Source organism: Chiloscyllium plagiosum, unplaced genomic scaffold (assembly GCF_037043375.1).
Source record: "Chiloscyllium plagiosum isolate Xiang-an unplaced genomic scaffold, Cpla_swu_hap1 HiC_scaffold_23, whole genome shotgun sequence".
Lineage (NCBI taxonomy): Eukaryota > Metazoa > Chordata > Chondrichthyes > Orectolobiformes > Hemiscylliidae > Chiloscyllium > Chiloscyllium plagiosum.
In genome coordinates, this window is record NW_028270161.1 from 42,494,662 (window position 1) to 42,510,043 (window position 15,382).

Consider the following 15,382-nt stretch of genomic DNA (forward strand, 5'->3'; position numbering starts at 1 on the left):
AAAGAAGCATATAGTGGGCAATACTTATAAATCTGTACAAACTATGTGCAGCTTGTGTAGATCGAAATCCTCAGTATTTACAAATGATTAAAAATTGTTAAAATATATTCAGTTGGTACATTCACGAGTCAGAAAAGTCAAAAAAGGATTGCACAGTTCTTAACGCTTATACAAAAAGTTTCCTTAGATTATTTCATCCTGTGCTACAACTACATTAAACTTCTAACTTATCAATTTTTGTTTTGATGCCTACTAGAGAATTGTATAGGTTCATTTGTAGATTTTAACTTTCCTTCACCATGTCATCTCCACTGGAAGGCAATAGAACATTATCCCCTATGATTTTTAGGATGACGTGTAAAAGGTAAATCAGTCACACAGTCAAATTCGGTGCTGGGTTGATATTCTATGCACCATTGTGGTGAAACTATGCAACTAGAATGTGATAAATTATCTGCGATCTATCTGAAAATGTATTAAATTAAGAATAGCTATGCCATCGTCAACTCTCCCAGTCTAGGGGTCTTCTGCATGATCATCTGTCTCAAGAAAAGAACTAATTCATAGGTTGAGAGAGTTAGCATTGTAACGACAATTCGTGATGGACAGCAACAGCAGCGTTGCATATGTTTCAGTGTGATGGTTCAGCTTCCTGTGAATGATAAATGACACTGAATAGTGACATCAACTCAGATTTGGAGGGGACTGTGAAGTGTCAATAATATTCTAGTCAACCAGTTCACCTCTGGAGCAGTGGAACATCAACCGGGGAATTCTTGTCCAGAGGCAGGGACGTTGTCTTTACACCATTGAAGATGGAAACCAATGTTATTGCAAAAGATTGCTGTACAATTATTCTTACTTCCTGTTTTTCTGGAGAACTCCACTTAATATGGATCTAACCTGATATCAAGCGAATTAAAACCGATGTTAGCTGCAGTTCCAAAATCATTGCAATCAGATATACATGGCAGTTTCAAACAAGCTTATATTTACCTACTGATTTTCTGAACGCATGGGCCAGTTCGCTGATTTATTCTCTCTCTGCTGATATATTAGATTAAGTTAGAATAGGTTGTAATTTTACAAATCTTGAGAACATGCAGCAGAATCTTGTTAGGTTTTAATCAGAATGAAGGAGCCTCAGGGTACTGGTCAGCAGATTGACACGTTTTTCCTGCTCTACAGAAACAACAACATCAGCAACAAGCACATTGACTACAACTACACCTTTCAGTAAGTACATCCCTGGCAAGTGACAAACCTTTTATACCTTGCACCAAGTCTTGTTCTGAAGGTCAATGATTTCAAACTTGCTTACGTTGCAGTGGAGGCAAGTAAAGGCAACATTTCCTTTCTAATTGCTCTGAAAATGTCTGTATCACTGGTTGTTATGTTGTAACTCAGGGTAGCTTTTAGAGAATTGTATTCATGAGATAAAGAGTTAGTGGAAAGGGAGAGCATACCAGGAATTTCGCATCAATTAGTGAGCAATTTGAATAGGTTGTGATCTTTCCAGAGTCTAGATTGCAGTGGTGCTGGAAAAGCACAGCAGGTCAGGCAGCATCCGAGGAGCAGGAAAACCGATGTGATCTTTCCAACCCTGTGTTCTTGATCGTTGAGGCTGGCGTGTATATTTCCATGTAAGAAGGCAACATTACAGCATATAGCCTTTGTAAATAATACATTTGTCAATTATCAATATATTTTCCCTCAATGCCAACGCTGAGGAAGTAAAATAATATCAGGGAATGAGAGAAAGAGATGTAGCCAATCTGTGTCACTCTAGTATAAACTACAAATTTCTGTCCAGGTATTGCCACTTTTCTGAGCACTGTACAGGCACGAAGTTTTTATTTCTCCATCTGCTATCTGTTGATTTTATTGACTTCCGGACAGTGGATTCCTCCTTGGAATATCCTTACTCCACCCTTGCCATAACTGACAGCTGAAAATTACCCGCCCAATCGTTGAAATGGTAGTGGAATACTATCATTGTAATCCAACCTGATGTTGGATTAGTCATGAAGCAATAGCAGAGATAAAAACTTAGGTTTTATGGACTCAAAGAGCTGAATGTAAAGATCATTAAACAATTGTATTATTTCACTGATGGAATAATGTATTGAGTAGACTGATGCAGAGGTGTCTAGATTTTTACAATCTTTCTGCTTGGCTCCCTGCAACAGAAGGGTAAACCTGGTACAGACAAGCCTTAGTGTGTAGCAGAGCTCGTTGAAATTTATTTTTACTTCATACAAACAACACCACAAATCCGGAAAACAACCTCAACTACACCTACCAGCATCTATGTACCTGGTAAATGACAGTAATTTCAAACATTACACCAAATCTGTCTCCACAAATGGATTCTTCTCTGTTAACATACATTCTTTTGCTGTGTTGGTAACAAAATACTGCCATTTTCCTCACAAAGAGCTTTCTGCGAATTTGCTTTGCAAATATTTGTCTCACTTTTTCATTATATTGTGATTTTTGGGCAATTGTTACAAAATTGTGTTCCAAACACAGCACATAGCAAACTAAGATATAAGTTAGTAATTTGGCACTGGTTGAGGTAAAATCCTCCAGCTGACTTTCATGATCTGAGTGCATCAATGCTGTTGGAAGTCAATAAAAAAAAGGTTTATTATAATATATTGTTACGTCTTTAGATATCAAGTTTATTTGTCACATGTTCCACTAAGGAAAAGGATAGTCATACAGCACGGAAAACCACCATTCAAAAAACTCATCCATGCCAACCAGACGTCCCAGTCTCATCTAGTCCCGTTTGTCAGCACTTGGCCCATATCCCTCTAAGCCCTTCCTATTCACGTACCCATCCAGATGCCTTTTAAATGTTGTAATTGTATCAGCTTCCACCACTTCCTCCGGCAGCTTATTCCATACATGCACCACCCTCTGCGTGAAAACTTTACCCCTCAGGTCCTTTTAAATCTTTCCTGTCTCACCTTAAACCTATGCCCCCTAATTTTGGACTCCCCTACCCTGGGAAAAAGACTTTGGCTATTCACCCTATCCATGCCCCTCATGATTATATAAACATCTATTTGGTCGCCCCTCAGCCTCTGATGGTCCAGGGGAAAGAAACCCAAACTATTAGGAGTTGAAAAGCCATGTCCCAGCAGTAGTGGACAACTGACCTTGATCAGATTGTCAAATGGACTGAGGGAAGGATGTTGTGAAGCTTGAAATGGTTCAAGGCTGTTGCCAGGGTTGGAGGATTTAAGGTATAAGGAGAGGATGAATAAGCTTGTGCTGTTTTCTCTGGAGCGTCGGATGCTGAGGGATGACCTTATTGAGGTTTATATAATCATATGGGGCATGGATATGATAAATACACAAGGTCTTTTCCCTGGTGTGGAGGAGTCCAAAAATAGAGGGCATAGGTTTAGGGTGAGAGGAGTAAGAAATAAAAGGGACCGAAGGAGCAGCTTTTTCACACAGAGGGTCATGCGTGTATGGAATGAGCTGCCAGAGGAAGTGGTGGAGGCTGGTACAATTACAGCATTTATAAAGGCATCTGGGTGGGTACATGATTAGGAAGGGTTTAGAGGGATATGTGCCATGTTCTGGCAAACAGGACTACATGAGACTGGGACATCTGGTTGTAATTTGTAAACAAAAATTGGTTGTAATAAAGTTGTAATTTGTAAAAACAAAACAAAATTGCTGGAAAAACTCAGCAGGTTAGACAGCATCTGTGGAGAGAAATCAGTTAATGCTTTGGGTTCATTGACCCACCCTCAGAACTTTTGTCCACAGATGTTGCCAAACCTGCTGAGTTTTTCCAGTAACGTCTGTTTTTATTTCTGATTTCCACCATCTCGATTTTGTCTCATTTTTCTGAGGATTTTGTAGATGGATTTAGATCAGTTAATTGAGTGGGAACAATCTTGTGGATAGGTTGGACATGCTAGGCTTGTTTCCACTAGAATTTAGAAAGATAAGAGATGATTTGATTGAACTCTATAAGACCCTGAATAATCTTCATAATGTGCACATGGAAAAGATGTTTCCCCATATCAGAACTAAAGGGCACTGGTTTATAATTATGGCTCATCCTTTAGGACAGAATCCTTACAGTGCAGAAAGAGGCCATTTGGTCCATCGGGTCTGCACTAACCTCTGAAAAGCATCCCACCCAGACTTACCCTATCCCTGAATTTCCCCATGGCTAAACGACCTAACCTTCCCTGGATACTACTGACAATTTAGCATGGCCAATTCACCTAACCTGCACATCTTTGAACTGAGAGGGGAATCGGGCACCCAGAGGAAACCCATATAGGCCTGGAAGCGCATGCAAACTTCACACGGTAACCCAAAGGTGAAATTGAACCTGGGTCCCTGCCACCATGCGATAGCAGTGCTTATCACTGAGCCAACATGCCGTCCACGCCTACAGAGATGAAGAGAATGTCTTTCCTTTGAGGGTTGTGTGACAGTGGAATTTTCTACCTCAGAAAGAAGTGGGGTCATTGAATATTGAATATTTCTAATGTTAGGCAAGGAAATCAAAGATTATTTAGGGTTATTTCCTTCAACTCCTCACTCTCCCTCAACTCTTATCTTCCAGCAAGAAAACATTTTATGACATAAGCAAAATGCTGCTGGTATTGAATGAAATAACTCCACCTGGGCCAGTATCCCGTTACATTTAGTCAGCCTTTATTTACACATGGAGAGTCCTTGCCACTGATCCAGCTCCGTCAGAGCCAGCTCTGAATGAACAGAAGTTCTGTCACTCCTGTTTATATCTGTCAGCCAGGGCTCTCTCATAGGGCTGTTAATCTGGTCCAATCAGGGAACTGAGATTCTATGAATTCCATCTGGCTAACCTCATTCCAATCACTACCGTGGCGATCGAAAATAAAAACAGATCTGGTAGCAGTTGTGGGGAGAGAGAGAGAGAGAGAGCGAGTCAATGTTTGAAATTCAGTGCCTCTTCTTCAGAAACAGTTCTTTGCTTTCGTAGGCTATATAATGTTAGTTATCAAACATACTTGGCACACTTTGGTAACACAGAGATTATTGATTGAAAATGCTAAGGACTGAGAGATGTTCATGAAGTTGAACCATTGCACACCATCAGACACATCAGTGGAACATTGTATAATATTCACTGATCAGAGTCTGGGGACAGGGCTTGTTAGGTTTTCTCATTTCATGGATCTTTAGGAAATGTTATCTGGCAGTCATTGTGGGCATGGAATTTAATTTCCCTCAATTCCCCCATCCCCTCATGTTGGCAGCTGAAGATCACTGCCTTGATCTTTCAAATGTTGGCTATAATTTATGGTTATGCTGGAGATCCTAACTGTTATCCCTATCACTGAGAGACCACCACTGGTGGGGGCATGACAGTGTGTTAGTGGATGTTAATTACCCTCAGGGAGCTCCATTGACAACCGGGCGGGAGCCTTTGTGATGTGAATTAATTGTGGTGGAGGCAAGAAGGCAGTGGGGCGTCACTCACCATAGTCCAATATAAAATATTGCCCCCCAACATCGAACCCACCACAGGGGAGCACATTAAATTCCTCCCAGTGAGTGGAACGAGACTGAGAAACAACAGGTTCTTCTTGGACTCGTGTTAATCCATGTTGTGTTGTCTTGATATAAAAAGAACATGATAAAGAATCTCAAGTCTGCACAGAATCGGCAAACTATAGAAAAGCTGTTTTGCACTTGCCTCTTCCAGTCTTGCACACATGAAACCTGCATTAAAAGCAATCTGTGAACCAATATCATGAAAATGATTGCTGTTTATATTGACATGGCCAGTAATCTAATTGCTTTCGTCAACTCATGAACAGGAACAGCAGCATTGCCAAGTATCGGGATATGTTGAATACAAGGATGTGCAGCTCACTCTCTGTCTCTGGTTCTGTACAGGAGTACAAACAAGGTGCTCCCATTGTATAAGTGCTGAGATTGTTGCTCAACTGTCTTCAGAAGCACTCTTTCTCAGTTCGGTTTGCATCTCCCTCACGTGAGAATGAGCCACAGGCTATTGCCAACTACAGTTCTGAACAACAGCCACATCAGACTTGAAACATAAACTCTGTAACTTTTATCATAGAAATGATAATGAATTATAAGTCATTAAATAGTGTGGTCTCTCTTGACAAAAATAATTTTGTTGAGCAGACTGAGATCAAAGAGAATTATTTCACTTTTGCAATCGTTTAATGTGGCTACATGCAACAGGAAAGAAAGGTTTTAGATTTGATTCTGTTGAGCCTCAGGGTGCAGTGTAACAGGTTGAAATGTTTTCTCTGATCCATAGAAACAACAACACCATCAGAGAGACCGACTACAAGGACATCTACCACCAGCTACATACCTGGTAAGGGACAATGGTTATATAGTGAGGACCAAGCTGTTCTCGATAAGAGTTTAACTTTCTAAGTCTGTGAACATTTATTAAGATGACAACAAGGCATGCCTTTATTTTTACAGGCAAATATTTTATTTTTCATTCTAAACGTCTTTGTATCTCCACGCATTTGGATGGAATATTTGGACAATGCTTTAGACATTGTATTTCTTTTTGTTTCTCATTAACTGGTTGTGGGTATTGCTGGCAACATCAGCATTTATTGCCCATCCCAAACTGCCCTCAGGAAGGTGTTGCTAAGCTATATTTCTGAACAGCTCCATGAGTTGTAGGTACAGACACAGGACTGTAACAGGCAGTGAATTCCAGGAGTTTGATAAAGGAAAGCATTTTTCTGCAACAGTTACAAGATGACTTTATCTACAGTTTGCACAATCAGTAATCATTTACATCATGTATAGATTTACATTATTTTCTTTGATACTATTTACCATCTCTCAGTTTTGGACTAGTTATGTAGACGTACAAACTTGTAAAACTGCCACATAAATAGAATAAGGAGATGAGATCACATTTTTAAACTTCAATGTAAGTACATGAAGTGCGCATGAACGTGGGTATAAATGAATTTATATGAGCAGATGTGCACTTTGCATTTCTACTGCTGAAATTATTTTGTTCACTTATGCAGTTTCATGACTAGTTTATTCAAATTTTTGCCATCCCTAATCCCTCCAAATTTTGTCACTCTACTGAACTCCTAATTGACCTGAAGGTTTCCTTGTCCTGGGTGAGGGTCCCAGTAAATGTCCAATCAGCATTGGATGGCTTTTCAGGTATGGTTCCTGTAGAATGGATGGGATTGGTGCAGTGGTATTTTCAGATCCATTGCTTATCTGGAAAAGTTGAGGTCGACCTGAATGAGTACCTCATTCAGAAATCCTACCATTAATTTACAACTAATATTTACAGGAACTCCATTATTAATATGGTTACACTTATATGACAGTGAGAGCAATTGTTACATTTAGGACATCATTTGCACCAGTTTATGGAGCATTAATAACTACATGCTCTCTTCTTCGACTACTTTTACTGAGCAGACTAACAACGATACATGCTGCATGAAAGTTAATGTTATCCTGACTCCAAGAGCCTCAGTGTACATTGTAGCTGATTGAAATGTTTTCATATTCTCAATAGAAACTACTCTCCCAATACGGACTACAACTGAATCAACCACCATCTCCATACCCGGTAAGTATCAGTGGTTTGCCACTCTGTCCTTGAACTGTCTCGACACGTAGATTATTTAGTAACTCTCTGTGGCCTGTCATTGAGTAGATTTGTACCCACACATACTCTTTTCTAATGATATACTGAAATATTGCTTGTAGCTTTGGTCATTATGCTGTATCTTTTCAGGTAATGTTTATCTTGAAGTCGTGCTCCTGACATAGGTTTTTGTTGGAAGTGAAATGTGAGTCAGAAGTTGGTGATAATTGATTTACGAGTTGCTGTCACACAATGTTCCTCATGATGGAACTCCATCTGTGCATCACCATTCGAGAAAAGCATATCATAATAGTATTATAAAATAACATCTACTTGGTTGTCATAAATAATTGTCACATATTACCAAAACTGGTGATCTATCACAATATCAAGGGATGAGAGAAGGTCATGAGGACAGTCAGTCTCACTCTATCATGCCGGCCCGACTGTAAAACTCTTTGTATTTATTCCTCACTGACCTGAACCTTTGTTCCACTCTCTCTTAGGCAACAATATCTTTTCTGAGGAGATCAAAACTGCAGACACTGCTCCAGATGCAGTCGAACCAGGCTGCTACACAACTGAAGCAAGATTTCAGTTCAGTTGTGTCCAAATCCTCTTGTGATTAACACTGACATTCCATAACAGCAGGCTGTCCCTGCATGTTAGTCTTCCGTGATGAATAGATAAGGACACTGCATTTCTATCAGGATCTGCACTTTCCAACCCCTCTCCTTGAAAGTAATACACTGCACGTTTGTTTCTCGTCACAAATTAGATAATTTCACGTTTCAACATTATATTCCATTTGCCATGTTCTTGCCTATTCAATAAGCCTGTCCAAATCCTCTTGAAAGCTCATTATATCTTTGCCACAGCACACATTCTCACTTAGCTTTGCAGTACCTGCTAATTCGCCAATATTATATTTGGTTCCCACCTGCTTATCATTGTTGCATATTGTGAACAGCTGGGGTCCAGTTACTGACCCTTGCAGTAACCCATTACTCAGAGCCCGCCAACGTGAGGGTGATCCATATATTCCTACTCTCTGCTTTCTCTCTGTTAGCTAATTATTAATCAATGGCAGTAGATTATTTGACTCCATGTGCTTGAACAGCTATAACCAGCCTCACTTAGGGAAACCTTTTGATAGCTAATGCGAATGTTTTGAAGGCTAAGTCCATCAGCTCTCCTTTATCAACTTTGTTCAGAACATGCTCAAAGCCACTGTCAAGTTTGTCAAATACTATTCTCAATTCACAAATCCATGCTGAGAATGCCCAATCAGATCAATATCAATCAGCTCCCTATCTACGCCCGCCTTTAGAATGCCCAATCGGATCATTATCTATCTCTAGGTTTCTATATCTGCCCACCTTTAGAATACATTCTAAAATTTTTTCCTACTACTGATGTAAGGTTGACAGGTCTGTATGTCTCTATTTGTCTCTCTCTTGCTTCTTAAATAATGGGGTGACATTTGCTCCTGCCAGATCTGCAGGAATCATTCAAAAGCCGATGAGTCTTGAATGCATTGAATGTCCCTGTCACACCTCCTTCTACACTCTGGGATGTGGAACATCAGGTTGTGGGGATTTATTAACTTGTAGCCACTTTTATTTCTCCAGTAAAGCATCTGACTGATGCCTATTTTCTTCAACTCCTCATTGTCCCTTAACTCTTATCTTCCAGCAAGAAAACATTTTATGACAAAAGCAAAATGCTGCTGGTATTGAATGAAATAACTCCACCTGGGCCAGTATCCCGTTACATTTCGTCAGCCTTTATTTACACATGGAGAGTCCTTGCCACTGATCCAGCTCCGTGAGAGCCAGCTCTGAATGAACAGAAGCTCTGTCACTCCTGTCTATATCTGTCAGCCAGGGCTCTCTCATAGGGCTGTTAATCTGGTCCAATCAGGGAACTGAGATTCTATGAATTCCACCTGGCTAACCACATTCCAATCACTACTGTGGCGTTCGAAATAAAAACAGATCTGGTAGCAGTTGTGGGGAGAGAGAGAGAGAGAGAGTGCGAGTCAATGTTTTAAATTCAGTGCCTCTTCTTCAGATACAGGTCTTTGCTTTCGTAGTTTATATAATATTAGTTATCAAACATACTTGGCACACTTTGGTAACACAGAGATTATAGATTGAAAATACTAAGGGCTGAGAGATGTTCATGAAGCCGAACCATTGAACTCCATCAGACACATCAGTGGAACATTGTATTGAACTAATACTCACTGATCAGAGTCTAGAAGCAGGGCTTGTTAGGTTTTCTCATTTCATGGATCTTTAGAAATGTTATCTGGCAGTCATTGTGGGCATGGAATTTAATTTCCCTCAATTCCCCCATCCCCTCATGTTGGCAGCTGAAGATCACTTAAGTGGTGTGGAAGCAAGAAAGCATTGGGACATCATCCACCATAGACCAGCATAAAACATTGCCTCCCACCATCACCGAACCCATCACAGGGGAGGACATTGAATTCCTCCCAACAAGTGGAATGAGACTGAGAAAAACAGAAGGTTGCTCTTGGGCTCACATTATTGCACATTCTGTTGCCTTGATGTAACAATGGCATGATAAAGAATTTCAAGTCTGCATAGAATTGTCAAACTATAGAAGAACTGTTATGAACCTGCCTATTCCAGAGTAACACACAGGACATCTGCATGACACGCGACCTGCCATCCACCAATATCATGAAAATGATTGATGATTATATTGGCATGGCCAGTAATCTAATCACTTTAATTAACTCATGAGCAAGAACAGCAGCATTGCCAAGTATCTGAATATGTTGAACACGAGGACCTGCAGCTAACTCTTGAGCTCTGGTTCTGTACAGGAGTACACACAAGGTACTCCCACTGTATAATTGCTGAAGTTGTTGCTTGACTGCCTTCAGAACCCTTCTTTATCATTTTGGTTTGTGTCTCCCTCATGTGCGACTGTTCCACAGGCTATTGCCAACTACGGATCTGAACAACACTCACATCAAACTTGAAATATAAATTCTGTTTTTCTCTCCACTAATGTTGGCAGGCCTGGGGTTTTCCACCATCCAGAGTATTTTACTTTATCTTTACAGAAAGTCCAATAAATCGACATGGCATTTCCAGTAGCACTTCTATCATAGAAATGTTCTATTGAATTATGAATTCAAAAATAGTGTGGTGGTCTCTTGACTAAAGTAATTTTATTGACAGAATGAGATAGAGAATAATTTTAATTTTGCAATTGCTTAACTTGACTACATGAACCAGGAAAGAAAGTTTTTAGATTTGATTCTGTTGAGCCTCAGGGGGATGTGTAACAAGTTGAAATGTTTTCTCTGATCTATAGAAACAACAACACCATCAGAGAGGCCGACTACAAGGACATCTACCACCAGCTACATACCTGGTAAGGGACAATGGTTTTATACTGAGGACTATGTTTGTCTCAATCAGAGTTTTACTTTCCAACTCTGTGATCTGTTATTGAGATGACAATAAGATATGGATTTTATTTTTACATGCATATATTTTACATTTCATGCTAAACATGTTTGCACTTCCACTCATTTAGATGGAATATTTGGAGAATGCTTTAGACGTTGTATTTCTTTTTGTTTCTCATTAACTGGTTGTGGGTGTCACTGGGTAGACCAGCATTTATTGTCCATCCCAAACTGCCCTCAGGAAGGTGCTGCTGAACTATCTTCCTGGATGGCTGCAGTTCATGTGGTGTAGGTACAGACAGTGCTGTAACAGAGAGTTTTTTGACACAGCAGTGATGAATTGATGATCATATATTTTAATACATGATTTGGTGTCCCGTATCTTTTTCTTTCTTTGTATATCTTTGTCCAGTATTTTATGGAAGAGAGATATGTATTAGAAATAGATGTGAATTAATGGATCACTTTGTAATGAGCAATAATGTCCTCATACATATCCCTGATATTTGAATTAAGCATACTTGACTCCAGTAGGAAAGGATGCATTATAAAATCTATTCTCATTAAATAACATATTTTCAGTGATTAAATATATTTATCACACATTGAGGAGTTCCTCAAGCTCACTAATTATGCAAGTCAATCTCTGGATTCCTTCTTCGATCTTTATTTCACCATGGCAGTTGACAATCACTGCCTTGATGTTTGATATTATGAGTGGAATCCTACGATGACAAAATAATCTGACGCTAGATCAGTCTGACAGTGAAATATTGTGCTTTTTTTTTATTAATGTTCAATCATGGTGAAATTTCACTGTCATTTGACCTTTTCAGATTTCTTGAGAACTAAGTTGATTACAAACAGACTTAGAAAGTTCACTCTCCTTATTTTGCAGAGGAGGAATGTAATGGTGAATGGTCCCCTTGGATTAATGACAACACACCTTCTGACATCAACCCAGAGGACTTTGAATTATTGGATTCAATACGCGATGACCTGTGTCATTCCTTGTCTGATACAATTAATAAAATTCAGTGCCAATTTGTTGATTACCCCAAGTGGCCAGTGAGTCAATCAATAGACAATGTGACCTGTGATATAGACACAGGACTTGTCTGTACGTTCAATGAAAGTGGTTTGGGAGGAAGAAAGTTTTGCTACGACTATCGAATTCGAGTTTGCTGTGAACCACACACAGTAACAGAATGGACAACAACAAGTCTTCCAGAAACCACTTCTGCAACAATCATTCCAGGTAAAAATGATAGTTATGCACTAGGGAAAAATATTTTCACTGCAAAACCAATGAGAACTCATAGATCCTATTTTGGGTTTCAGGAGCAAGTGAGGAAGGGAATCAGCTCCTGTCTTTTGAAGCTTCTTGCAGTATATTGCAACAAGTATTATATTTTCTTTTACAATGCAACAAACATGTTTCATTTAAAACATAATTTGTTGGAAAATAAAGGTACTATATAATAACGTTGTTTTGTCTGCAAAAACATCAAATCTTAGAGCCTACTACCTTTGAAAAAGAAATAATGAATTAGTGACATCAAACACATGCACAAACCCAGGTGATACATCTGTAGTGGAGAATTACTGATATCGACTCTAGAATAGACTATAGAATAAAGGTTACAGGTGTAACAAGTTTTAGAGGTGCCTTGATGTTTGATGCTGAACTTGAAACTACAGTTATTTAATTGTTAATTTGTATCCGCTGTATTAGCACATTCTATCTTTGAGCTATAGAGTCATACAGATGTACAGCACAGAAACAGACTTTTCGGTCCAACCCGTCCATGCCGACTAGATATCCCAACCCAATCTAGTCCGACCTGCCAGCATCTGGCCCATATCCCATCAAACCCTTCCTATTCATATACCCATCCAAATGCCTTTTAAATGTTGCAATTGTACCAGCCTCCACCACTTCCTCTGGCAACTCATTCCATACACGCACCACTTTCTGTGTGATTTGCCATTTGCTTTTTCCCCTGGTCCTGTGTTCTGAATTGTTGAAATAAACTGGCAAGGTGAGAGGATGAGTTGTCCATCTCCTACAGCTCCATTTTTCCTTTATGTCTTCACATCTGGATTTAAGCAAATAGTTTTGTAGGGTTTCAGGTAACATTGAAAATTCCGAGGAAATTTCTCCAGAGTTTGGCATGATGGGAATTCCCATCAACTCCTATCTGCATTTCAAAATTGATTAGTCATTGAAAAATGGGGCCATTGTGTTTTCCTGCAGCCGTTACAAGATGACTTTATGTGCAGTTTGCACAATCGATGATCATTTAGAGTTTTATTTAGATAGTTTTACATATCTTTCTTTGATAGTAATTACCACATCTCAATTTTGGACTAGTTGTACAAATGTGCAAAGTTGTAAAATTGCCGTATAAACACAATGACAAATATAATATGAAATTTTCAAACTACAATGTAAATACATGAAGTGTCCATGAATGTCAGTATAAATAGAATCCTATCAGGAGTTATTATTGCCACTGCTGAACTTTGTTCATCAATGCAATTTCATGACTAGTTCACTCAATGTTTTGCCATCACTTATCCTTCCAAATTTTGCCAGTCTACTGAACATCTTGCTGGCCTGAAGGCTTCCCTATTCTGGATGAGGGGTCCCAGCAAATGCTCAAACAGCACTGGATGGATTTAGGAGGCACGAGACCTATGTAATTGCCAGGATTGCCTCTCTAGTATTTTCTGGTCCGATGGTAATGTGGCGGAGTATCTCATTGTTTGACTGTTTATTAAAACCTAATGTTTGCAGGAACTCCATTATCAATGGGATTAAATCTATACAACAATTTCCTCAACTGGTATATATTGGATATCATTTCTACAAGTATAAGGACCATTAAAAACTTCATACTCTTTACTTAAACTACATTTATTGAGCAGATTTAGAAGTGCCTAAATATCAACCTCTGTGCGAAGCTACATGCTGCTGCATGAAAGTTAATGATCAAGTTTCATCCTAACTCTAACAACACTAGTGTAAATTGTAGCTGATTAAAATGTTTTCCCATTCTCTACAGAAACTACTCGACCCATACAGACTACAACTGCATCAACTACCAAATACATACCTGGTAAGTAACAGTGGATTGATGCTCTGCCCTAGAGTTCTCTCCACAAGTAACTCCATATGGTCTGTCATTGAGTAGGTAACAACCCCTGCCTTTCATTTGTAATTCCAAATACTCTTGTTTGGTTACTGGAAAAGTGCTTGAAGTTTGGTCATTATGCTGAAAATTATAGGGCAAAACATGTTGTGAAATTGTGCTCCTGACATTGATCTTTTATTGGAACTGGATTTGCATTACAAATTATAACTTTAACCAAAGCAATATCAAAGTTTCCTTAGATTATTTCATCCTGTGCTACAACTACATTAAACTTCTAACTTATCAGTTTTTGTTTTGATGCCTACTAGAGAATTGTATAGGTTCATTTGTAGATTTTGACTTTCCTTCACCATGTCATCTCCACTGGAAGGCAATAGAACATTATTCCCTATGATTTTTAGGATGACGTGTAAAAGGTAAATCAGTCACACAGTCAAATTCGGTGCTGGGTTGATATTCTATGCACCATTGTGGTGAAACTATGCAACTAGAATGTGATAAATTATCTGCGATCTATCTGAAAATGTATTAAATTAAGAATAGCTATGCCATCGTCAACTCTCCCAGTCTAGGGGTCTTCTGCATGATCATCTGTCTCAAGAAAAGAACTAATTCATAGGTTGAGAGAGTTAGCATTGCAACCACAATTCGTGATGGACAGCAACAGCAGCGTTGCATATGTTTCAGTGTGATGGTTCAGTTTCCTGTGAATGATAAATGACACTGAATAGTGACATCAACTCAGATTTGGAGGGGACTGTGAAGTGTCAATAATTTTCTAGTCAACCAGTTCACCTCTGGCGCAGTGGAACTTGAACCGGGGAATTCTTGTCCAGAGGCAGGGACGTTGTCTTTACACCATTGAAGATGGAAACCAATGTTATTGCAAAAGATTGCTGTACAATTATTCTTAGACTTCCTGTTTTTCTGGAGAACTCCACTTAATATGGATCTAACCTGATATCAAGCGAATTAAAACCGATGTTAGCTGCAGTTCCAAAATCATTGCAATCAGATATACATGGCAGTTTCAAACAAGCTTATATTTACCTACTGATTTTCTGAACGCATGGGCCAGTTCGCTGATTTATTCTCTCTCTGCTGATATATTAGATTAAGTTAGAATAGGTT

At 39.1% G+C, this 15,382-nt stretch overlaps 1 protein-coding gene across 1 annotated transcript in view; it reads left to right on the forward strand.

Moving 5' to 3' along the window:
- Positions 1-15,382, forward strand: part of LOC122561453 (mucin-5AC-like) — a 185,467-nt gene that overhangs the window by 77,173 nt on the left and 92,912 nt on the right. The window contains 6 exon segments of the mRNA XM_087999568.1: positions 1,189-1,236; positions 6,317-6,376; positions 7,571-7,624; positions 10,997-11,056; positions 11,992-12,351; positions 14,162-14,215. Of these exon segments, the coding sequence (XP_087855694.1) occupies positions 1,189-1,236; positions 6,317-6,376; positions 7,571-7,624; positions 10,997-11,056; positions 11,992-12,351; positions 14,162-14,215 (636 nt within the window).